General features: G+C 42.3%; 1 protein-coding gene across 1 annotated transcript in view; it reads left to right on the plus strand.

The window, feature by feature from the left end:
• DYNC2H1 (dynein cytoplasmic 2 heavy chain 1) overlaps window positions 1-26,916 on the plus strand; it is a gene marked incomplete in the record, with an annotated part of 465,550 nt that overhangs the window by 191,739 nt on the left and 246,895 nt on the right. Inside the window, 5 exon segments of the mRNA XM_056561585.1 lie at window positions 1,943-2,066; window positions 6,826-6,989; window positions 10,341-10,460; window positions 13,829-13,963; window positions 17,351-17,494. Coding sequence (XP_056417560.1) covers window positions 1,943-2,066; window positions 6,826-6,989; window positions 10,341-10,460; window positions 13,829-13,963; window positions 17,351-17,494 — 687 coding nt within the window.

Here is a 26,916-nt window from a genome sequence, read left to right on the forward strand (position 1 = left end):
GGTGTTGTGTGTAAGCAGCCTAAAGGCACGAGGCTGCCGTATGAGCATTACTAAACAGCCCCATACATTTACAGGGTTATGCCCGCTCCACCAGACAGGTTATTAGAGTTGCCACTTCACATCAGTGTCCGGCATCAGAAGAAAATCTGACCCCAACCATTTAAAGAGTATCTGTCATCAAACTAAACTTTTAATATATTGTTCTTTGTTATTATAAGACACTTTGCTATTTACTTGCTGTTAAAATTCTTAACCTTTATAAGTTTTTAATGTGATTGAAATAATGGCCACTAGGTGGCTCTGTTCTGTTCCCAGTTAGTTTGGTCTCCACCCGGACTTGCAGAAGTCCAAACTCAGAAAGTGCGTGCCAGGCATGGTGAGGCACAGCTCTTGCAGGCTTTAATGACGTTGCCCCTGCTGGAGAACGCCCACTTTCTCCTGCCAGGAGCTCATATAATGAGAGCAAAAGGAACAGTATGATACACAGCATTTTAGAGCTCATTTTTTTTTTTTTTTTTTTTAAGGGCAGAAGAGGTGTTAGGAGTAGTTAGGGAATATCATCTGAGTTAGTTTAGAAAATATGGTTTGATGACAGGTACTCTTTAACCCTTCTTATGCCGCTGTCCATCTTGTTTACAACATCAGCAAGGAAAGGGAACTGCATTTATACCCACATCATCAGCCCTGGTGATAACAATGCAGAGGTTGTTAGTTTTAAGGCACAGCCCTAGGACAAACAAAGGCCTTCAGGGCTGTCATGAGGCAATCCTTGTTAAGGCTTACCTGACAGCTGCCTTTTATATTTTACATACAAAGGTTGTCATACACAGCAGTGTTCCGGTGCATTTTGATAAACAAACAGATTACAGTTAAAATAAGAAAAATGTAATAAAAGTTTCTTTAAATGTAACTGTAAAGATAGAACAAAGGCAAAAGTCTAAATTCTAAATGCCAAAATTTGCTGTGTACTTAAAGTTCATCTAGATGTATTTTTTTCCCTTCCTGCTGGTTATAGCCAGATACTTTTACATGTTCTTTTTTTCCCATTTTTTTTCATTATTATGGGGGAAGCCATCTGGCACTGTTTTAACAGTGTTCAGTGATATTCTTTACAGCAGGACCCATGGACATAGACAACAATCGACAGGGTCTGTTCCATTCAGATACATTTAAGATGCTATTGAGCAGAATATAATCTGTGACCTTTGAGAGGTCATTTTACAGAGGGGGATGCTGATCTCTGCTGTGAATGGTGGTGGTTCCAGTATTATCTCTCTACTTGTGTCACCTTTCAGTGCAGTAAGTCTCAGCTTAGCTTAGTTTTAGGCCAGTGACCACAATGAAAACTGCAAGATTTCAGTATTATATATAAAAAAAAAAATAACAATTTAATGGAATATTGGAAAATTAAAACAAAAAAATTGCCATTGATTCTTAAAAAAAAAAATATTTAGCAGAAAAGCTTGATTTAAACTGGTCATTTTATGATGACATATTCCCTTTAAGGGGCTGAGGAACACAGAAGTTCTTATAACTGATGTCTATGGCACAGGACGCTGCATGTTGTGAGTTCCTAGCAGTGGCAAAGTGGCTACATAGAAGTAAAAATGAGATTCACTTATCATTGGCTTTGCTGTCCCAAGACAAATATATAAATAAGCTTAGTAATTGAAATATTTCTTAGCCCGTTACGGACTGAGATTTCTCGTGAAGGAGCAGTCAGCTTTAGTCCTCAGTTTTACAGATATAAAAATATAATTTTTATGCTCTTATTCGATCAGTCAAGTGAAAAGCCGATCCGGCTTCTGCTCAGCGATGTATTTTGTCGCACATTTTCCAGCATCAGCTGTTTTTGTTTTGTCTTATTCATGCATGTCGCCAATTTACTGTCTGTCGCCGGATCACAGAGCTAGAACTCATGTTATGTTTTATGTACATGCAGGATGCAAACTTCATTACGGCTCTTGAGCTAGCTGTCCGCTTTGGCAAGACACTTATTATCCAGGAGATGGATGGAGTGGAGCCGGTGCTATATCCATTACTTAGAAAAGATCTTATTGCTCAGGGTAAGTCCACTTTTGTACGAGATCTTTCTGTCACATCCTGTACCCATTACTGATAAATAGAGTGAACTGGAAAGTGTCAAATGAATGTTGTTACTTTTTTTTTCCCCTCTGATTAATGACAACAATTGTGTATCAAGACCATCAACATCTGTCTCAGTGCATCTCGAGGATATGTGTCTGGATTTAGATTTATTGTAGAAGGTTGTAGCTAGCTATTAAATGTTTTTATTCTTAAATGAGCACTGTTGTTTCAAACAACTTCCCTCCATTTGATAAACTTTCAGATTTCTAACATATCTCTAAATCACCTAATTTACCAAAAATTACTCCTTACACCAGGAGAAAGCTTGAAAGTCTTGGCCTCTAGGTGTCTTACTTTCCTGCAAACTACTGTCCACTTCATGTCCATAGGCTTAGTTCTTCTTTAGTAACAGAGAGGCCAAAATAGAACACAGGAAGCTGGAGTAAGACTTAGTTTGTCATTTGTACTGGAGAGAGAGAGACTGGGCTTTGTTCATGTACGCTGGGTCTATCTTCCTTGTCCAGAGGATCTACACTGTGAATGAAAGGTAAATCAAGGCTTCTCTCTCATCTCTGACCACCCATGAAGTTCTGAGCAACTGTACTTTGTGTTTTACTACTGCATGTACACATGGCTGTTGTCGTTAGCTGGAGGGCAGGGAGAAGGGAGCCCTAAAGCTGTCCTAAGACCACTCTCCCTGCCTACTTGCCCATCCGTCCTAAATGACGGATCGACAACTTGGAGCCGGTCCCTTCCTTGAGCTAAAGTGCATGGACGTCAAAGTCAACAAAACAAACAAAACTGTTCAAAGTCGGGGAACAAGTCAGGAACATAACGGAAATACAATAACCAACAAACAGATATACCAGGCAGGATGTACCATACTAACAAACAGTTCTAGAACCAGCATAAAGATTAACGGCAGATATGATAATATGAACAAGACTAGATATGAGGATAAGTATAAAGCCGACAAAACCAGGAGATGCAGGGGATGAACAGGTTAACTGAATGTCAAAACACTAAACTGGTCAGGAAATCAAGAGCACTGTTCACACTAGAATCAGAACAAGGAAAACACTAGACACCCCACTCCAATCATAGAGGGACATCAATACTAAAGCCAAATAGGCTCCTAGATAGCGGGCACACTCCACCGAGTGATCAAGATACTAGCCTAGGAGGAAACAAAAATCCTAAATGCAAGCAAACACGGATACAACAGGACTGATAAAACGCATAGGGTGAATACGGACTAAGGAAACACAAAGCATAAGCAGAACGAACAATACAAAAATATCAAAACCCGACAAAATACTCAAACAAGGCAAGCTAAAATCTATATATCAAACAGGATAGATAACCATGGTTAAAACTCAGGATATGTGCTCAGACAGACATAGTGAACATAATGCAAACATGGTCTGAGTAATAGGTCTAATAGCCAGCAAATAACAGTACCTGAAGAAGCCTTATATATTATCCCAGTGCTGAAATCAGGAAGGTTGACTCTTCCCATCTCAGGAAGAATTAACACAGAAACTGTTCAGACACAAATCTATTGTCTGAACAGGACCCAAAGCAGAAAATACAAAATACAGATAAACAGACATTACAGCTGTCTTGTTAATGTAATCTCCCTTTACCTTGTTTCTTTCATTTATGCTCACATAGCAGCCTGCAAAGCCAGAGCATAAGTAACCCTTTCTCCTCCAACATGCCATGTGTTGGACTGTATAAATCATCCCTCAGCACAGTCTAGCTTGTTCAGTCCAGTGCACTTTCTCTAGCACTATGTCATTTCATAGCAGTAAAGTGTAAGTTATTTGCTGTGATTGGCCTGACAAGTAAGCTAAAAAAGTTACTGTGTGTGTACTACTGACAAACAGTGCAGGTCTGGTTCTTCCCCGGAAATGTGTGTCCAACATGGAGGGAACTTTTAAGAGCTCTATAATAGCAATGAGAGCATTCAGATCACATTGTCACCGCTCTGAAGGATTTATCTGTATTTGGGTGGGGGGAGCAGAACTCACAGGCCTTCATTATATGTGGATTTAGGGATGCAGGACCCACAGGCTTTCATTATATGTGGTTGAGCAGGGCAGGACTCACAGGCTTTTTCTATGAGTAGGTGGGGGAGCAAGACTTATAGGCTTTCTTTCTACATTTGTGGTAAAAGCAGGATTCGGATTTCTCAATATGTGGTTGGAATAAGCTGTGCTCACAGGCTTTCTCTATATGTGGGTGGGGGAACAGGACTCACAGGCTTTCTCTATATGTGGGTGCGGGGAGCAGGACTCACAGGCTTTCTCTATATGTGGGTGGGGGAAGCAGGACTCGCAGCCTTTCTCTATATGTGGGTGGGGGAACAGGACTCACAGGCTTTCTCTATATGTGGGTGGGGGAAGCAGGACTCGCAGCCTTTCTCTATATGTGGGTGGGGGAGCAGGAATCACAGGCTTTCTCTATATGTGGGTGCGGGGAGCGGGACTCACAGGCTTTCTCTATATGTGGGTGCGGGGAGCGGGACTCACAGGCTTTCTCTATATGTGGGTGCGGGGAGCAGGACTCACAGGCTAGGTTTACATGTGAGTGGGGGAGCAGGACTCACAGGCTTTTTTTATATGTGGGTGGTGGGAGCAGGACTCACAGGCTTTCTCTATATGTGGGTGGGGGAGCATCATCAGTTAGTAGAAAATGGAGCAAAATACAAAGAAATCAATTGTTTAGCTCATAGATTGTAAATTCATGTTATATGGGTCTGTAGCAGTGCATGGAAGGAAATACCACTGCTTCTGGGTGAGAATTGCATCAGATCTTCCCTTTTGCTATAATGTTTTAATTGTGGATAATAAAATGTTGGTGTCATAACTTCAATCAAGTGCTGGATGTGGGGATAAGCCAATGATATCAATAGCTCAATTTACCGTAACTGCATAGACATTACTCTTACATTTTTATAATTCTAGTAACTATCCAGCATTTTGCATTTCACAGAAAAAAAAACTCATTGGGTAATGTTTAGAAGTAAACTTAAAGGAGATATGTGGCAGAAATGTTTTATGTCCCCCTGAGGCCAGGCTGAAAAAATATATTAAAAAAAAAACAATCTTTAACTCCCTTCCGACGTTCCCCCGTTGTGGAGATATCAGCATCCCGTTCTGGTTTCTGGCTTCTTAGGCTCGAAATGTCACAGTGCAGGCAGCGTATCGCCGGCCGCAGCGATGTCCCACCTCGGCCGGGGATATGCTGAGCGCATTGTCATGTAAGGTGTCGGCCCAGGCTCCTTACATGTCAGTGCACTCAGCCTATCACCGGCCGAGGCAGGACATTGCTGCGGCTGACGATATGCTGACCGCAGTGTCATGTTCCGAGTCTAAGGGGAACAGAGCCGAGCAGCACTGCAGGAATGGGACACCGATACTGCAGCAACGGGGGTATCTAGAAAGGGGAGTTAAAGTTGGTTTTTTATGTTTTTGCAGCCCGGGCACAGAGTGACTTAAAAAATTTCTGCCACATATCTCCTTTAACCTGTTAATGACGAAGGGCGTACAGGTACACCCTTGTATCCTGGTACTTAAGGACCAAGGGTGTACCTGTATGCCTTGAGTCCTTAAGCGGCTTTGAAGTGAGCACAGGAGCTGCGCTTGCTTCAGAGAAGTGAGTATCGGCTACTATCAGTAGCCAGACACTCACTGTTAATGACGGGCAGCTGCGATCCCGCCGCTGTAAGTATTTACCCTTTAGACGCTGTGATCAGTGCCGATCACGGCATCTAAAGTAAAACTAAAAATCTCCGGTAACTCAGAGGGGCTCATGGAACACTGGCTTTACCAGGCTATATCAGTGGATCGCCGATCTCACTGTGTAATTCAATGCCATAGACATTGCATTCACTGTATAATGCTATCTAATAATTGCATATTAAAGTCCCCTAAAATCCCCTCCCCCTAATAAAACTTTTAATTAACTTTTATTTTTTATTTTTTTATTTTATATATTTTTTTTTAAATGAGAAAATAAGGGTAACATATTTGGTATCGTTGCATGCGTAAATGTCCCTGCACAGTAAACGACGTAAACGTAAAAAAAAATCGAACACCAAAAATACAGATTTTTTATCACATCATATATCAAAAACATTTTTAAAAGTGATCAAAAAGTCACATCAAAGCAAAAATGGTACAGATAAAAACTACAGATCACCGTGCAAAAAAATGAGCCCTCATACAGCCCCGTGTATATGGAAAAACATAAAAGTTATAGGGCTCAGAAAAGGACCATTTTATGCATATGAATTTTGTTTAAAAAAGTTTACATTTTTTTCAAATTAGTACAATAATAGAAAAACTATATAAATTGGGTATCATTTTAATCGCATTGACGTACAGAATATAGATAATGTATCATTTTTACCATAAAGTGCACTGCGTAAAAACCAAACCCCCCCCCCCCCCAAAAAAAAAGTAAAAAAAATCAAGTGTTCTTTTAAATTTCCGCCCCCCAATATAAATTTTTTGTTTTCATGGTACACCTTGTGGTAAAATGAAAGGTGTCATTACAAAGTACAATTAGTCTCACAAAAAACAAGCCCTTATATGGGTCTGTAGGTGAAAAAATAAAAGGAGAGGAGGGAAAAACAAAAACGCAAAAATGAAAACTGGCCTGGTCCTTAAGGTCAAAATGGGCTTCGTCCTTAAGGGGTTAAGTTTGACCATTGTGTTTTTTTTTTTCCAGGGCCTCGATATGTTGTCCAGATTGGAGAAAAAACCATAGACTATAATGAAGAATTCCGCTTATTTCTTGCAACGCGCAATCCTAATCCATTCATACCACCAGATGCTTCTTCAATTGTTACTGAGGTTAATTTCACAACCACAAGAGCTGGATTACGAGGACAGGTAATTCTACTGCTGGAAGAGATGGCTTTATGGGGAAGGCAAGAGTATAGTAATTGTGTATGGCTTGCATTACAATGTGAGTTAACTTATTTCAGGATAAGTTTATAGTCATGTTTTGTCTTCAGCAGCCAGGGCTGTCTCTGAAACAACTGCAACTCCAATAAAAATGGATGTGAATCTGTCACTCAAGAAAGAAATGAAGAACGGAACCTCATAAAGCTGTCCACACAGTCTACCAGGGGTTAGAGTCCCCATGTTAACCATAGCTTTTTTATGTAATGTGGTGCTTTCATTCTGTAAAAAAAAAATAAAAAATAAAAAAAAAATATATATATATATATATATATATATATATATATATATATATATATATACATACTATCTGAGTACCCGGCGTTGCCCGGTTTTTCCTTCCTCATCCTTGTTGGGGAGGAAAATCAACAAAGGAGGAAACTTTTGACTTCAAATCCCATCCCCATATATTGTTGTCATATCCCGACCTCCTATCCCGACCTCCTATCCCGACCTGTAATATGTGACCAGGTATTGAAATATCTTCAGACGTACAGAAGTTATGTGAGAACATACATTTCCCATTGATTTGCATGGGACTTTAAACAAAAACCCCGACCCTCACAAATGAGGTAGTTAAGGGTTAAATCAACTATCCTATATTTAACTGGACATATAAGTAACATGTGACCAAGTATTATCGAAATATCTTCAGCCGTTTGGAAGTTATGCAGTAACATTTGTTTCCCATAGACTTGTATAGGACTTTAAACATAAACCCCGCCCCTGGCAAATCGGGGTGAATAAGGGTTAAATCACCTATCCTATGTTTGTTGTTGACATATAAGTAACATGTGGCCAAGTTTCATGTTAATATCTTTAGCCGTTTGGAAGTTTTTGTGGAACATACATACATACATACATACACACACACACATACATATATACATATATACATACACACACACACACACACACACATACATACATACATACATACATACATACACACACACATACATATATACATATATACACACACACACACACACACACACATACATACATACATACACATACATACATACATACACACACACACACATACATACATACACACATACATACATACACACACACACATACATATATACATATATACATACACACACACACACACACACACACACACATACATACATACATACATACATACATACATACACACACACACATACATACATATATACATATATACACACACACACACATACATACATACATACATACATACATACACACACACATACACACACGTTGAGTTTTTTTTATTTATATATAGATAGATAGATAGATAGATAGATACTCGAGTATAAGCCGAGTTTTTCAGCATGATTTTTCTTGCTGAAAACGCCCCCCTCGGCTTATACTCGAGTGAACTCTCCGCCTTTCAATCCCTTCTCAGTGGTCTTCAACCTGCGGACCTCCAGATGTTGCAAAACTACAACTCCCAGCATGCCCGGACAGCCATCGGCTGTCCATACATGCTAGGAGTTGTAGTTTTGAAACTTCTGGAGGTCCGCAGCTTGAAGACCACTGCGGCTTTGGTCATCATCCAGACCCCCCTTTAGTTTTCTACTCACCTCCCCTCGGTGGGAAGGAAGGTTGAGTTGGTCCGGAGCATCTATGCTGCAGGGACCGTCCGGTGGGGAGGGTTAGTCATTGCGGGCTGACGAAGGTCGCAGTGGTCTTCAACCTGCGGACCTCCAGATGTTTTAAAACTACAACTCCCAGCATGCCCGGACAGCCGATGGCTGTCTGGGCATGCTGGGAGTTGTAGTTTTGCAACATCTGGAGGTCCGCAGGCTGAAGACCACTAATGAAGGGATTGACAGGCGGTGATGATGAAGGGGGGGGGATGATGATGAGGGGGGTCGGCAGGTCGTGTCGGCAGATCGTTGTCCCCCGTTAATTTTAATTTATTTTTTTAATTTGTGCGCCCCTTAATGTCAGAGAGCCAGGCCTGTTTCCCTGGGCTCAATGCCTCTTTGTACTTATGTCACGGCTGCTCTGTCCTTTGATTAACACACAGAACTTGACTGCTGATGGTGGCACTGTGTGTTTTGTCGTTTGCAAGGCTCGTGTGGGGTGTCCCCCAGGCTCACAGACTTGTTGTGCATGCGCCGAGCCCTGTGTGTTAATCAAAGGGCCATGACATAGCAGTAGAGAGGCATTGTGGCCTGAGGTTACAGCGGACCCTTGGCCACGGCTCTCTGAAGCTATGGGATGCACGAAAAAACTTTATTTTTTAAAGAATAAAGCCACCGTATTTAAAAAATAAAAATAAAAAACAAGTTTGGTTAGCATTGGGACACTAACTCCTGCCACTTTTAGGGTACATTCACACATACAGGATCTGCTGCATATTTTGTGCAGCTGATTTTGCTTCCCATTAACTTAAGTGGGTAGCACAATCAGCTGCAGAAAATATGCAGCAAAAATATGCAGTATTCCCACCATATGAAGTGCCTGCATATTGCTTGGATATTCATCCAACCACTGGGACTCCTACTAACTAGCCCAGTGATTGAAGGGTGAGCAGTGTGGATTTAAAGCTGCGTCCACCTATGTTATCCCTGTACAGCGCCGTTCCTGGCCACCCCCAGATGTGCAAAGACCTGCAGCGTGGCCCCATTCGCTTTAACTGTTTGTGCTGCAGTTCTTGCACAGCCGAGAAAAAAAAAGTGAAAGGGACACAGTACTAAATCTTCACTGTGGGATCTTCATTGTCAGGATCGGTCCTAGAGATTAGACCCCCAACTGACCATAAAGTGATGCATATCCTGTTGATAAGGATACCCCTTTAAGTTAACATGACCTACGGAAATTGTTGAGGTATGAAGAATAGGAGAAAAAGGATGTCTAAGACTAGTGACCTCTCTCATATATTCTGAAGCCGTTGCAGATGGTCTAAGATTGACAGTATAATCTCTTCTCTGCCGGTTCCCGTCCACGGGCTGCAGAACATTGAAATGCATATACTGTACATTAGATGGAGTTTCATTGTTCTAGTTCTGGCTTGTAGTAATTACACTTCCGTGTCTGTAATGTAAAAGATCTCATTTAAGAGCGCCTTACGTTCAGTTACACCAGGGAGAATCTTTAATGTCTACTGGAAAAGCTGCGTCCTCGGCGGAAAGAATACAAATGATTATAAATTGCATATTAGAATAATTCAGGATATGCCGGTCTATTGTCATCTTTTGCTGGAAGTTTTCTGATTCATTGTTGTCAACAGCTCAGGGATGCACTGACACATCTCAATATTATTCTGTCTAGCTCCTGGCTTTAACCATTCAGCATGAAAAACCAGACCTGGAAGAACAGAAGACCAGGTTACTGCAACAAGAGGAAGATAAGAAGATTCAGCTGGCTAAGCTAGAAGAGTCGCTCCTGGAGGTGAGACGTATAGAGACTCCCCAGTTTGCACCTTTTAGAAAGGCCCCAGTTTGTTTTGTGCTGAACTATAATGCAGTGAAGCATTGTAAAATCTGAATATGTCAGAAACTTTGATTTAATAGGCAATAGCAGCACATTCTAATGGACAAGGGGACTATTGCTGGAGTAATATGGCAATGACAAGAGCCACTTAGAAATGAATATAAGGAAATGTGCACACGAGAGAGAGCGTTTTCTGCTTTCTGGAGGAGAGCTAGTTTACATACATCCCAGAAAGCATTGCCTTAGAGGCTCCCTACATCAGCTGAATTACCACAAGGAGGATCAGTACCTTTCAAGGCATCTTGCCTAACCAATCAACATTCTAAAATAACAGTCTACAGGTGGATGTCTCTAGGGTTTCCCAACTAAGGGGCCTCCGGCTGTTGCAAAACTACAACTCCCAACATGCGTGTACAGCCTTTGGCTCGTTATCAATGCATCAAATAAAATAAAAAAATCTGTCATAGGTGTCACCTTCAAAACGATACTTACCTGGTCACGTTCCGTGCTGTGGTTCTCCGGCTATCCTCTTTGGTATCTTCAGCTCCGGGCCCGACTTGGAGCATGGGCGGAGCTTAGTGATGTCATCACTGCTGTTTGCTAGCAGCGGGACCCAGCAGAAAACAGCAGCAGTGACGTAGCTAAGCTCCACCCATGCTCCAAGTCTGGCCCGGAGCTGAAGATACCAAAGAGGATAGCCGGAGAACCACAGCACGGAACGTGACCAGGTAAGTATCGTTGTCATCAGTGTAACCTGCACTACCTGTCTTTACCAACAGGTTAGTGAAGGTGACACTGATGACAGATTTCCTTTAAGGAGACATTTTCTTAATTGCATTGTATTGAAAGATCTCGATCATTTTTACAAACTTCTGATGTGTAATGACATGTCAGAAGTTTTGATCTCTGTGTGTTCAGGTGCTGACACCCCCATAAATCGCTAATACAAAGGGCAGAATGCTTAGTTTCCGCTCCTGTTTGCTCTTCTTGGAAGCCGAGCTTGCAGTATATAAATTTATTGAAAGTCTCAGATTTTCAGTCTGTCCAAAGCTCTTTTACCTCTCTGAGGTCTGAGCTGAAATTAAGGAGGAATAGGCAGAAGAACATTCCCTCAATAGGCGCTGCATCAAGGTGTAGTAGAAGAACACAAAACTTGGAATTCTGTATAAAGTTTTATTCATTTCAATAACACATTTCGGGCTAACAGCCCTTCTTCACATTGGTATTAGATATTAAGCTGAAGAAGGGCTGTAAGCCCAAAACACATTATTGGACTGAATTAAACTTTTTTAAGTTTTGTGTTCTATTATTCCACCTTGCTGCAGCGCCTATTGAGGGAATTTTCTTCTGCCTATTCCTCCATTTATTTGCGGACTGGTTACCGATACCCTACAGCAGCAGCACAGTGGATCTATCTTGTTGTACCCTTGCTATAAGGGTGATATGCGTATATCAAATACGCTCAAGGTTAGCAGTATGTATTAAACCCTGACTCCTTGGCCCATTGTTATCTTTTAATGCACGAGGCGCCGGTGATCGTTTGTTCCTCCTTTTCTCGGCACTGATTTTCTTGAGCTGAAATTAAGGATCACAGTACTCAGATCAGAACTTCTCACATGTTACTATGACTTTCTGAAGTTAATTAAATGATAGGTATACTTTAAAGGGGTACTCCAGTGGAAAACAATTTTTTTAATCAACTGGTGCCGGAAAGTTAACAGATTTGTAAATCTGTAGATTTGTAAAAATTTGAATCCTTCCAGTACTTAGCAGCAGCTGTATTCTTCACAGGAAGTTCTTTTCTTTTCGAATTTCTTTGCTGTCTGACCACAGTGCTCTCTGCTGACAACTCTGTCCGTGTCAGGAACTGTCCAGAGCAGGATAGGTTTGCTATGGGGATTTGCTCCTACTCTGGACAGTTCCTGACATGGACAGAGGTGTCAGCAGAGAGCACTGTGGTGAGACAGAAAATAAATTAAAAAAAGAAAAGAACTTCCTCTAGAGCATACAGCAGCTGATAACTACTGGAAGGATTTCCACTGGATCACCCCTTTAACCACTTATGGACCACAAGTTTTTTTATTTTTGCACTTTAGTTTTTTTCCTCCTCACCTTCTAAAGATCACAACGCTTTTAATTTTCCCCCTACAGACCCATATGAGGGCTTGTTTTTTTGTGCCACCAATTTTACTTTATAATGACATCAATGACCACAAACTCTACGGCAGAACCAGAAAAAAAATTTGTGGGGCTAAAATGAAAAAAACAAACAAAAAAAAAGGCCTGCATTTTGTAACTTTTGGGGGCTTCCATTTCTTCGCAGTGCATTTTTCGGTTAAAGTGACACCTTATCATTATTCTGTAGGTCCATAGGATTAAAATGATACCCTACTTATATAGGTTTGATTTTGTTTTACAAAAATTATTACTTTATGCACGAAAATTTGTAGGTTTAAAATGTCCCCTTCTGACCTCATAACTTTATTTTTCCATATATGGGGATGTATGAGGGCCTATTTTTTGTGCTGTGATCTGAAGTTTTCATCGGTACGATTTTTGTTTTGATGGGACTTTTGATCGGTTTTTATACATTTTTGTTAGGGTATACAAAGTGACCATAAATACGCAATTTTGTACTTTAGAATTTTTTAGTGCGTTCGCCATTGACCATGCAGTTTCAATAACTTTATATTTTTATAGTTACGTACGCGGCAATACCACATGTTTATTTTTTATCATGTTTATATATTTTTATATGGAATTTGGGAAAAGACTGGTGATTTAATGTGTGTGTTTTTAAACTTTTTTTTTTATACTTTTTATTTTTATTTTTTTTACACTTTTAGTCCCCTTAGGGGACTTTTAGGAGGAATCATTTGATTCCTCATACAGATCAATGTGGTTCACATTGATCTGTGTGCTCTGTGCTCGATTGATACAGCCTGGTTCTGCCAGGCTTTATCATTCACAGCGCAGCAGCCACCGTGGAAACAGAGGGAAGCCCTCCGGCTACCTCAGAAGTCACATGTCAGCTATTAACAACGACCCCCAGCAACAGGAATCAGCTTTGGGCCGGCCATACCTGCTTAACGGCACAAATATGTGTACACACGTCCAAGGTCGTTAAAGGGTTAAAGTATTTTTTTTCCAATAACAACCAGTTGCATGTGTCTAGAGTACGCTGTCACTTTCTTTATTAGTAGGGATCAGACTGCTGGGTTTCAGTCAGAGGAATCTAGATGAATTATAAAACCTTTTGACTTATAATGTGAACAAGAGGACATAGAATTTGTGTCAGTGTTTTATAAAACTCTTCTTGTTCTCAGACACTTGCGACATCCCAAGGAAACATGCTGGACAACAAGGAGCTGATAAACTCTTTGAATCAGACCAAAGCGAGCAGCGCGCTCATACAGGAGTCTCTGAGCGAATCACACCGGCTGCAGATCTCCCTGGATCAGGTTCTTACTTACATTTTACATTCATTCATTTTTAAGGAATATTTGCTTTGGATTTCAGATTTCAGCCCCTGACTGTGAGCCAGATAGATTAGGCTGTGAAATAAGAATAAAGATGCACAGATTATCCCATTATAAGGGAGGCACAGGGATTATCCCATCATTGGAGACACACTGGTTATCATGTCATATGAGAGATGTTCAGGTTATTCAAGTTATTCCATCATATAATAGATGCACAGTTTATCCCATCATAGGAGAGATGCACAGGTTATCCCATCATAGGAGAGATGCACAGGTTATCCCATCATAGGAGAGATGCACAGGTTATCCCATCATAGGAGAGATGCACAGATTATCTATCATAGGAGAGATGCACATGTTATCCCATCATAGGAGAGATGCACAGGTTATCTATCATAGGAGAGATGCACAGGTTATCTATCATAGGAGAGATGCACAGGTTATCCCATCATAGGAGAGATGCACAGGTTATCTATCATAGGAGAGATGCACAGGTTATCCCATCATAGGAGAGATGCACAGGTTATCTATCATAGGAGAGATGCACAGGTTATCTATCATAGGAGAGATGCACAGGTTATCCCATCATAGGAGAGATGCACAGGTTATCTATCATAGGAGAGATGCACAGGTTATCCCATCATAGGAGAGATGCACAGGTTATCTATCATAGGAGAGATGCACAGGTTATCCCATCATAGGAGAGATGCACAGGTTATCCCATCATAGGAGAGATGCACAGGTTATCCCATCATAGGAGAGATGCACAGGTTATCCCATCATAGGAGAGATGCACAGGTTATCTATCATAGGAGAGATGCACAGGTTATCTATCATAGGAGAGATGCACAGGTTATCTATCATAGGAGAGATGCACAGGTTATCCCATCATAGGAGAGATGCACAGGTTATCTATCATAGGAGAGATGCACAGGTTATCCCATCATAGGAGAGATGCACAGGTTATCTATCATAGGAGAGATGCACAGGTTATCCCATCATAGGAGAGATGCACAGGTTATCTATCATAGGAGAGATGCACAGATTATCCCATCATAGGAGAGATGCACAGGTTATCTATCATAGGAGAAATGCACAGATTATCCCATCATAGGAGAGATGCACAGGTTATCTATCATAGGAGAGATGCACAGGTTATCCCATCATAGGAGAGATGCACAGGTTATCTATCATAGGAGAGATGCACAGGTTATCTATCATAGGAGAGATGCACAGGTTATCTATCATAGGAGAGATGCACAGGTTATCCCATCATAGGAGAGATGCACAGGTTATCTATCATAGGAGAGATGCACAGGTTATCCCATCATAGGAGAGATGCACAGGTTATCTATCATAGGAGAGATGCACAGATTATCCCATCATAGGAGAGATGCACAGGTTATCCCATCATAGGAGAGATGCACAGGTTATCTTATCATAAATACAAATTATCCCTTATACAAGATATGTACAGGTTACCCCAAGATATGTACTGGTTATACCAGAATATGATAGACGAGCATCTTATCCCATCATACGTGAGGCGCGCATCTTATCCCATCATACGTGAGGCGCGCAGCTTATCCCATCATACGTGAGGCGCGCAGCTTATCCCATCATACGTGAGGCGCGCAGCTTATCCCATCATACGTGAGGCGCGCAGCTTATCCCATCATACGTTAGGCGCGCAGCTTATCCCATCATACATGAGGCGCGCATCTTATCCCATCATATGTGAGGTATGCAGCTTATCCCATCATACGTGAGGCGCGCAGCTTATCCCAACATACGTGAGGCGCGCAGCTTATCCCAACATACGTGAGGCACGCAGCTTATCCCAACATACGTGAGGCGCGCAGCTTATCCCAACATACGTGAGGCGCGCATCTTATCCCATCATACGTGAGGCGCGCATCTTATCCCATCATACTTGAGGCGCGCAGCTTATCCCAACATACGTGAGGCGCGCAGCTTATCCCAACATACGTGAGGCGCGCAGCTTATCCCAACATACGTGAGGCGCGCAGCTTATCCCAACATATGTGAGGCGCGCAGCTTATCCCATCATACGCGAGGCGCGCATCTTATCCCATCATAGGTGAGGCGCGCATCTTAACCCATCATACGTGAGGCGCGCATCTTATCCCATCATACGTGAGGCGCGCATCTTATCCCATCATACGTGAGGCGCGCAGCTTATCCCATCATACGTGAGGCGCGCAGCTTATCCCATCATACGTGAGGCGCGCAGCTTATCCCATCATACGTCAGGCGCGCAGCTTATCCCAACATACGTGAGGCGCGCATCTCATCCCATCATACGTGAGGCGCGCATCTTATCCCATCATACTTGAGGCGCGCAGCTTATCCCAACATACGTGAGGCGCGCAGCTTATCCCAACATACGTGAGGCGCGCAGCTTATCCCATCATACGTGAGGCGCGCAGCTTATCCCAACATACGTGAGGCGCGCATCTTATCCCATCATACGTGAGGCGCGCATCTTATCCCATCATACTTGAGGCGCGCAGCTTATCCCAACATACGTGAGGCGCGCAGCTTATCCCAACATACGTGAGGCGCGCAGCTTATCCCATCATACGTGAGGCGCTCAGCTTATCCCATCATACGTGAGGCGCGCAGCTTATCCCAACATACGTGAGGCGCGCAGCTTATCCCAACATACGTGAGGCGTGCAGCTTATCCCAACATACGTGAGGCGCGCAGCTTATCCCAACATACGTGAGGCGCGCAGCTTATCCCATCATATGTGAGGCGCGCATCTTATCCCATCATACGTGAGGCGCGCAGCTTATCCCATCGTGCAGCTTATCCCAACATACGTGAGGCGTGCAGCTTATCCCAACATACGTGAGGCGCGCATCTTATCCCATCATACGTGAGGCGCGCATCTTATCCCATCATACGTGAGGCGCGCATCTTATCCCATCATACGTGAGGCGCGCATCTTAACCCATCATACGTGAGGCGCGCAGCTTATCCCATCATACGTGAGGAGCGCATCTTATCCCATCATACGTGAGGCGCGCACAGTTTATCCCATCATACAAGACATGTACAGCTTATTCCATTATATCAGTGACAATAAGGGTGATTTAAATTTCTGTATGAGAAATAATAGTCTTAAAATTTTGAACTTAAATATAATGTTGATAACAACTGGATATTAATGTTAAGTGTTCAATAGAAATGAAAGCAGAAGGTGAATTTTTTTTACCAGTAACCAGGTAAATCTCGCACAAGTAACAACAGAACAAAACTGTGTTATTGTCACAACTGTCCATTAGATGGCAGTAAATGCACAAATGTAATTTTTTTTAATCCATCTTTTCTTATCCACAGGAGCGGAATGTCTATCTTCCCCTTGCAGAAAGTGCCAGCAAAATGTACTTCATTATCTGTGACTTATCCAAAATTAATAATATGTACCGGTTTAGTCTGGCTGCTTTCCTTAGACTCTTTCAACGAACTTTGCTTAGCAAACAGGTACGTTCATGTTGTCTATTCACTGTTCACAGGTGTAAAAAAGAATACATCTTAACCTGAAAGCAAGGATGACACTATTACATGCTCAGTATTGTAGTGATAGAGGTTGTTAATGTTTTTCCAAAGGCTATAATAAATTATTTGCTGCCAAATATTAAAGAGAAAGTACAGAAATTAGATAGCTGAGGTCCCTATAGACTGACATCACACTGTTTTCTCTGCACTCTCCTATCTGGGAAGGATCTGTATTAATGTTCTACCCGAACATCTTGGTTCATGAATATAGATGTAGAGCTATAGAATTGCCATATGTATATTTATATTCACAATGCAGACAGGCTATGCTGGTGGGGGGGATGGGGCACCAGGTATACATATTGCTATGGGAAGAAAAGCAGAGGGAGGGTTGATTACAGAACATATCCTTCTGTGTGCGTCTTCATATATACTTTGTCGTCATATATACTTAGTTGTCAACACAAGGACAGTGAAATGCTGCTCTGGACCTTGGTTGGGTACACAATTACATGCACATTGTACCAGTACCTCACTAATGTCAGTAGAAGCTTAACAGTTGTACCAGGGCCCAGGGAAAATTTAAAATAAGTCCCCAAATCCCCTGAGGATGTTATCAGACTTGCACTTTAGGGACAGGTCTTCAGGTAACTCTGCTTCTTTGGCTACTATAGAGACACACAGTTAGTGTATGTGTACTTTTATAAATACTTTCAAAAACCTGCTTTTGTTACATTGACCCTTCAGAGTGTCGACAAGATTATTTTTATCTCTTACTGAGTCCCATCCATGATGCACAGTTATTTCCTATTCTCTCTATTTCCCTGAGTGTTATCAGAACTGGACTGTTTGCCAGCAGTGCTCACACATAGACTTCCTTTCCTTTAGTTCTCTGGCCAATGGCAGGGTAGAAACTACTCACAAGCCAAGCCTGTGTGAATTAGACAGAGAGCAAACATTTTGCCCACAGTTAGTGACTGGGACTGGCTTTAACTGATTGCCACTGTGCTGGAGGATTATTTACATTACACTGCTATAGATAGCATGTTGGTGGACAAGGGTTCATTGATGTACTGGGTTTGCAAAGTACTATCTCAAATCAAAGGAAACGAACAGAAAGGATCACAGCAATGGGGAAGGGGGTTGACATTACAAAAGCAGCTATGGTTTAAGCAGTAATCTGCTGATAAAGAGAGGGAGGAGAGGAAGATTATGTTCAAGAGGCATCACTGTGTACTTTCATAATTGACGGCTTCCCAGAACTTGGAAAGGTTAGAGATGGTTAGCAATTAGAGGAAAGCCTTTATTTGCCTTTCTGGCTATTTATACCAAAAATTACTTCTGACCCCAGGAATGGACACTACCTGTATTCATATATGGCCTTGATCATCCCCACACTACATGGGTCCAGGAAAAGCTGCCGAGTTGCCCATAGCAACCAATCAGATCGCTTCTTTCATTTTGCAGAGGACTTGTGAAAAATGAAAGAAGCGATCTGATTGGTTTCTATGGGCAACTCAGCAGCTTTTCCAGGAAAGTAAAGTTTAACCACAACACTGTAACACTCCGTCCCACCCCGGGACTCGATCCACCACCAGGGTCTCCCATCCACTGTACTGCCGAGACCCTCCTGCTTATCTTACAGTTTTACATAATGTGAGATCCCCATAGACCACAATGGGCCTATTGGTTTCAATGGGCAAAAAAATCAGAGTTAATGCACCAGCCCGTCAGTTCCCTAAAGAAGGGAGGGCTCAATATTCGCGCGCCGCTTCTTTAGGCCACACAAGCTGGAAGCAGAGAGGGATGATCAGTGATCACTGTGATGTGTACTGTGAAAAAAAAAAAAAAAGCGATTATTTGTCATTTCTATATTTGCAATATTTGCAAATTCGTGATGTATGCGATATTCGCGATTAATTGCATTGCGAATATTCGCGAGCAACACTAATGATGACATCACACAGTTCCTCCATATGGACATGATGACCTCACACAGTTCATCCATATGGACATGATGACATCACACAGTTCATCCATATGGACATGATGACATCACACAGTTCCTCCATATGGACATGATGACATCACACAGTTCCTCCATATGGACATGATGACATCACACAGTTCCTCCATATGGACATGATGACATCACACAGTTCCTCCATATGGACATGATGACATCACACAGTTTCTCCATATGGACATGATGACATCACACAGTTCCTCCATATGGACATGATGACATCACACAGTTCCTCCATATGGACATGATGACATCACACAGTTCCTCCATATGGACATGATGACATCACACAGTTCCTCCATATGGAAATTATGACATCACACAATTCCTCTATATGGACATGATGACATCACACAGTTCCTCTATATGGACGTGATGACACCACACAGTTCCTCTATATAGACATGATGACATCACACAATTCCTCTATATGGACATGATGACATCACACAATTCCTCTATATGGACATGATGACATCACACAGTTCCTCTATATGGACATGATGACATCACACAGTTCCTCCATATAGACATGATGACATCACACAGTTCCTCTATATGGACATGATGACCTCACACAATTCCTCTATATTGACATGATGATATCACACAGTTCCTCCATATAGACATGATGACATCACACAGTTCCTCCATATGGACATGATGACATCACACAGTTCCTCTATATGGACATGATGACATCACACAATTCTTCTATATGGACATGATTACATCACACAATTCCTCTATATGGACATGATGACATCACACAGTTCCTCTATATGGACATGATGACCTCACACAATTCCTCTATATAGACATGATGACATCACACAGTTCCTCCATATGGACATGATGACATCACACAGTTCCTCCATATGGACATGATTACCTCACACAATTCTTCTATATGGACATGATGACATCACACAATTCCTCTATATGGACATGATGACCTCACACAATTCCTCTATATTGACATGATGATATCACACAGTTCCTCCATATAGACATGATGACATCACACAGTTCCCCCATATGGACATGATGACATCACACAGTTCCTCTATATGGACATGATGACATCACACAATTCTTCTATATGGACATGATGACATCACACAATTCCTCTATATGGACATGATGACATCACACAGTTCCTCTATATGGACATGATGACCTCACACAGTTCCTCTATATGGACATGATGACATCACACAGTTCCTCTATATGGACATGATGACATCACACAGTTCCTCTATATGGACATGATGACCTCACACAATTCCTCTATATAGACATGATGACATCACACAGTTCCTCCATATGGACATGGTGACATCACACAGTTCCTCCATATAGACATGATGACATCACACAGTTCCTCCATATGGACATGATGACATCACACAGTTCCTCTATATGGACATGATGACATCACACAATTCCTCTATATGGACATGATGACATCACACAGTTCCTCTATATGGACATGATGACCTCACACAATTCCTCTATATAGACATGATGACATCACACAGTTCCTCCATATGGACATGATGACATCATGTAGTTGCTGCACATCCATGATGAGAATCTCCTGTTCCACCACATCTCAGCGGTGATCTATAGGATGAGATCTGGTGACTGTGGAGGCCATTGGAGTCCAGTGACCTCATTTCCTGTATGAGATGATGTCATGTGACATGGTGCATTATCCTGCTGGAATAAGCCATCAGAAGATACAGGGGGACACTGTGGCCATAAAGGGATGGATATGGTCAGCCACAATCAATGATGCCCACATTTTTGGTCATTAAAAGGTTAATGTTTTCAGTATCTAAGCAATAAGTCACCTGAGCAGCTCTATCGTGCCACATTAATATGGACATGAAGCCTGCACTGCCATTCCATATGCTGGAGCAGATTTTATGAGGCTGTAGTTCACAGTAACAGCGAGGCTGCCGAGATGCAGGGATTTATATGTAACACTTACCGGAGATGACTGAGCTGTAAACCTGAATATTTCCTATGGTAAATATTCCTGATACAGAGGAATGTTCTGTCATTGCTACACATCCTATTTTGCCAGGAATACAGATATTGTCATACTTAGTGTAGCCTTGCAGCTTTATTTTTGTCTGTATTTTACTGGTGATAGATATTAGATAGCTCTCAGCCATATGATGTCTATCACCAGCTATCTCTCATCTGTCAGAGGAGTTTTCCTTTTCACTGCTGGCAGTGAGTGTATTTCTGAAGGTCTGGCCAAAACCACTTTGCCATTGCCAGGGAATAGTACAGTCTGCCATATATTTCCCCCTGCAGTGCCTCCGCAGGGGAAATGTTTTATTACAACATCTCAGCTCAAATAAAATGCTAAGTTCTCCAGAGCAAGAGCTGCTCTTGACAGGGGCTCTTTTTCAAGCTAGCAATTAGGGTTCAGTGTGGGAGCCCTCTATTCGTGATACATTACCTTGCATAAGTATTCACCCCCATTGGACTTTTCTACATTATGTCAGGGTATAACCACAAATTCAAACTTTTTTTTATTGCAATTTTATGCATTCGTCTAACACAGAATGAAAATTAAAATCTGAAAGTGTTGAGTGCATAAGTATTCACCCCCTTTACCATGAGCCCGCTAACAAAGGTCTGGTGCCACCAGTTGCCTTCACACATAACATTTGCAAGTCACAAAATAAGTAAATTAGGGTCCACCTGTCTGCTAATCTCAGTTCTGTGAAATCCTCAGAGTTTGTTAAAGAGCATTACTGAACAAAACAGCAGCATGAAGACCAATGACCTCACCAAACAGGCCAGGAATAAAGTTGTGGAAAAATACAAAGCAGGGTCAGGTTATGAAAAAATATCCTAAATTTTGATCATCTCATGGAGCACTGTAATCGGAGAATAGAAAGAATGCACAACTGCAAACCTACCAAGATAAGAACATTAACACAAACTGACACCCGGGCATGAAACATTTCATCAGAGAAGCAACCAAGAGGCCCATGGCTGCTCTTTAACCCTTCCTCTCTGTTTTAATGCTGCAGTCTGATAGGACAAAAGTGAGCACAAAGGAGTGCTAGTCCCAACCTCACTTCCTGGACTTCGAGCTTTCAGCTGGGGCAAAAGATAATGCTGCAGCTGGGCAGGATTATGTTGTGGATGGTATGGGGACCCCTAGTGGTGTTTTTATAATTATTTCTATAAAAAGGAAATAATGTTTTCTTGTAAAGTCCATTAGAAGGTTTAATGTTTTGCCAAGATATACAAATATCCTTGAAGAAAATATGATTATCTGCTAAAGACTTGAGACTGGGACATAGGTTAATCTTTTAGCAGGACAATGACCTTAAACATACAGCCCGAGCTACAATGAAATGGTTTAGATATAAGCATGGTAATGCTCTAAAATGGCCCAGTCAAAGCCCAGACCTGAATCCCATTGAGAATGTATGTCAAGACTTAAAAATTGCTGCTGGGACTTTTCCAACGAATGTGACTGGTCACGCCACGCCCCTTCCCATAGACTTACATTGAGGGGGTGGACGTGACATCATGAGAGGTCGGGGCTATGACGTCACAACAAGCTGCCAGCTCCAGTGTTCGGAACAGTTTGTTCCAAATGCTGAGAAGCGAATTACCCCTTTTTTGAATTCCAGTTTTTAACAGTAGCTAAATAGGCAAAAAGTCTCTGGGGTGAATACTTATGCAAGAAACTGCACTCTAATCGGACATATGGTTTAGGGTTCAGCTGTTGCAAAACTCCCAGCATGCCTTGACAGTCAGTGGCTGCCCCGCAATACTGGGAGTTGTTGTTTTTCAACAGCTGGAGGCTCCATTTTGGAAACAGTGCTGTACAAGACATTTTTTTTTTTTATTGGTGGTGGGAGGGGTGTACTGTAAGGGTATATGTAGTGGTTTACTTTTTATTTTGTGTAGTGTAGTGTTTTTAGGGTACATTCACACAGGCGGGGGTTTGGGGGTTTACAGTGAGTTTCTCGCTGGGAATTTGAGCTGCGGCGGAAAATTTGCTGCATCTCAAACTTGCTGCAGAAAACTCGCTGCAGACCTCCAGCTGTTGCAAAACTACAACTCCCAGCATGCACTGACAGACAGTACATGCTTGGAGTTGTAGTTATGCAACAGCTGGAGGCACATTGGTTGCGCAACACAGTTTGTTACTTAACTTGGTTTCCCAACCAGTGTGCCTCCAGCTTTTGCAGAAGTCCCAGCATGTACAGTCTCTCAGTGCATGCTGGGAGTTTTAGTTGTGCAACAGCTGGGGGCACACCGGTTGTGAAATACTGAGTTAGGACACAAATTCTGTTTCACAACCAATGTGTCTCCAGCTGTTGCAAAACTGCAACACTCAGCATGCATTAACAGTCGAAGGGCATGCTGAGAGTTGTAGTTTTGAAACAGCTGGAAGCACACTGCTACAACTCCCAGCATGCCCTTGGGTAGTATGTGCATGCTGGGAGTTGTAGTTATGCAACAGCTGAATGCACACTTTTTCATAGAAAATGTGCCCCCAGCATGCACAGAATACCAAAGGACATGCTGGGAGTTGTAGTTGGAACTCCAGCTGTTGCAAAACTACAACTGCCAGCATGGGCTTGCATGATGAGAGTTGTTGCTAAGCAACAGCAGGAGCTGAACAGGCCTCACCTTCTGCTATATCCTACTGCCGCCACTGTTGCTGCCACCGCTCCTGCTGCTGGGACTGCCGCCGCCGCTTCTGAGGGGACCCCCACTGGACAAGGGAGAGGTAGGAGACCCCTGCCGGCCCCAATCACTGTCCTGATCACCGCCCACCGACCGATCAATCACATGATCGTGAGGTGGCACCCTTGCCACCTCACTCCTGCGAGGTAAGGGTGAATCGGACTGTCCCGGGTCACCAGAGACCCAATTGACCCGGAATCGCCAGTCTGAATTGACCAGCGATTTGCGGTGATCGCTGACATGGGGGGGGGGGTCTCAGGACCCCCCAGGGATTTGCACGGGTGCCTGCTGACAGGTCCCTAAGTATCAGGGCGTATGGGAAGATGGCTGCTTGGGCACAGACATTGTAAGTGTGGAGAAATGTAAGGTTATGCACTATAGCCATAGAAATAAAATGTACTAAATAATAATTAGGTAAATAATAATTTTACATTAGGTAAAACTTCTACCGAAAAAGACTTAGGTGGTACTGGTGGACAGTAAAATCTACTTTAGTGATCATTGTCAGGCAGCAGCTGCCAAGGCTGACAAAGTAATGGGATGTATCAAGAGAGGCAGAGAGGCTCGTGACAAGGACATAGTTTTACCTCTGTATAAATCATTAGTCAGACCTCATATGGAGTATTGTGTCCAATTCTGGGCACCTGTATATAACACGGACATGGCTGAACTAGAGAGGGTGCAGAGGAGGGGACAAAGATTATTGATGGTATGGGAGGATTACAGGACCAAAATAGGTTATCAAGCTTGGGGTTATTTAGTTTAATGAAAAGACATCTTAGGGGCGATCTGATCACAATGTACAAATATATGAATGGATAATATAGAGATCTTTCTAGTGATCGTTATATCTAGGCTGGTAACCATTACAGGGGGGCATCCTCTACATCTAGAGGAAAGAAGGTTTCACCATCATCACAGACAGATTCTTTACTGTAAGAGCAGTGAGACTGTGGAACTCTCTGCCGCATGATGTTGTGATATCTGACTCAATAAACAAGTTCAAGGGGGTCTGGATGTTTTTCTAGATAATTAATCTTACAGGTTCTGGATACTAGATTTATGGGGATAGAACATTGATTCAGGGATTTATTTTGATCGCCTTATTGGGGTCGGGAAGGAATTTTTCTTCTGTCATGCGGCAATTGGCATCAGCCTCATTGGGGTTTTTTTTTTTTTGCCTTCCTCTGGATCAATGCAGTAGGGTTTTAGGTTGAACTCAATGGACTCTTGTCTTTTTTTCAACCTTACAAACTATCTTACTATGATGACATCATTGAGCTGGTGGATGTTCTTTAGCTAGGCAGTGGTGGTCTTGGAGGTGTGTTTGGGGTCATTATCATGTTGGGATATTGCCCAGTGGCCCAGTCTCTGAAGGTAGGGAATCATGCTCTTCTTCTTTATGTCACAGTACATTTTGGCATTCAGGGTTCCCTCAATAAACCCAGTGCCAACTTTCTTGTGCATAATGTTTAGAAGAGGCTTCCTTCTGTGACAAAACCTATGCAGACCAATTTGATGGAGTGTATTGACAGACTGACCACCCACCCTTTCAACCTCTGCAGCAATGCTGGCAGCCCTCATAAGTCTATTTCCCAAAGGCAAACTCTGAATAAGACTCTGAGCACATGCACTCATCTTCTTTTGTCAACTATGGTGAGGCCTGTTCTTAGTGGAATCTGTCCTGTAAAACCACTGTGTAGTCTTGCCCAACGTGCTGCAGCTCCGTTTCAGGGTCTTGGCATTCATCTTCTATCCTAGGCCATCTTTATGCAGAGCAACCGTTCTTTTTTTCAGATCCTCAGAGAGTTCTTTGCCATGGGGTGCCATGTTGAACTTCCAGTGACAAGTATTAGAGAGTGTGATAGTGATAACATCAAATATAAGACACCTTTTCCCCATTCACACCTGAGGCCTTGTAAGGCTAAGGCTGGGTTCACACTACGTTTTGAGCTTACGGGGACCGGATCCGGCTGGGGGGAGTGGAAACCAGGCGCTCCTGTATCCCAGCCCAGTCAGATAGTGACTCCGATCGGCTAATTTTTTCCCTGTATCTGGATTCGTGACTGAACCCAAAACAGCGGCATACTACAGTTTTAGGCCCGGTTACAAAACCGGATAAGGGGCAAAAAATGAGCCGATCGGAGTCACTATCTGACTCTTGTCGGCTCATTCAAATGGATACGGGAGCGCCCGGTTTTTACTTCCCCCAGCTGGATCCTGTCCCCGTAAGCTCAAAGCGTAGTGTGAACCCAGCCTAACAAGTTACATGACACTGGGGAGGGAACATGGCCGATTGGGCCCAATTTGGACATTTCCACTTAGGGAGCCTTGTTCCCAAGGTTTAGACATTATTGGTTGGGTGCTGAATTATTTTGAGGGGACACAACATTAAACACTGTTTTACAGGCTGTGCACTCCCTACTTTACATTGTAGTAAATAGCATAAAATATTTACACAAATATGAGGGATGGACTTGCTTATGGGAGATACTGTATAAAATGTCCTTAATTTCTATGTTTTACACAAATTAGGCAGTTAACATATTCAGTTGTGGTAAATTACATAAAAAGTATTTTTGCAGGTCTTTCAGTATTCAGCTCCTTGTTATATTGGTCACGTTCATGCTGTACAGCTTATGGCTGG

Source organism: Hyla sarda, chromosome 2 (assembly GCF_029499605.1).
Source record: "Hyla sarda isolate aHylSar1 chromosome 2, aHylSar1.hap1, whole genome shotgun sequence".
NCBI classification, from domain to species: domain Eukaryota; kingdom Metazoa; phylum Chordata; class Amphibia; order Anura; family Hylidae; genus Hyla; species Hyla sarda.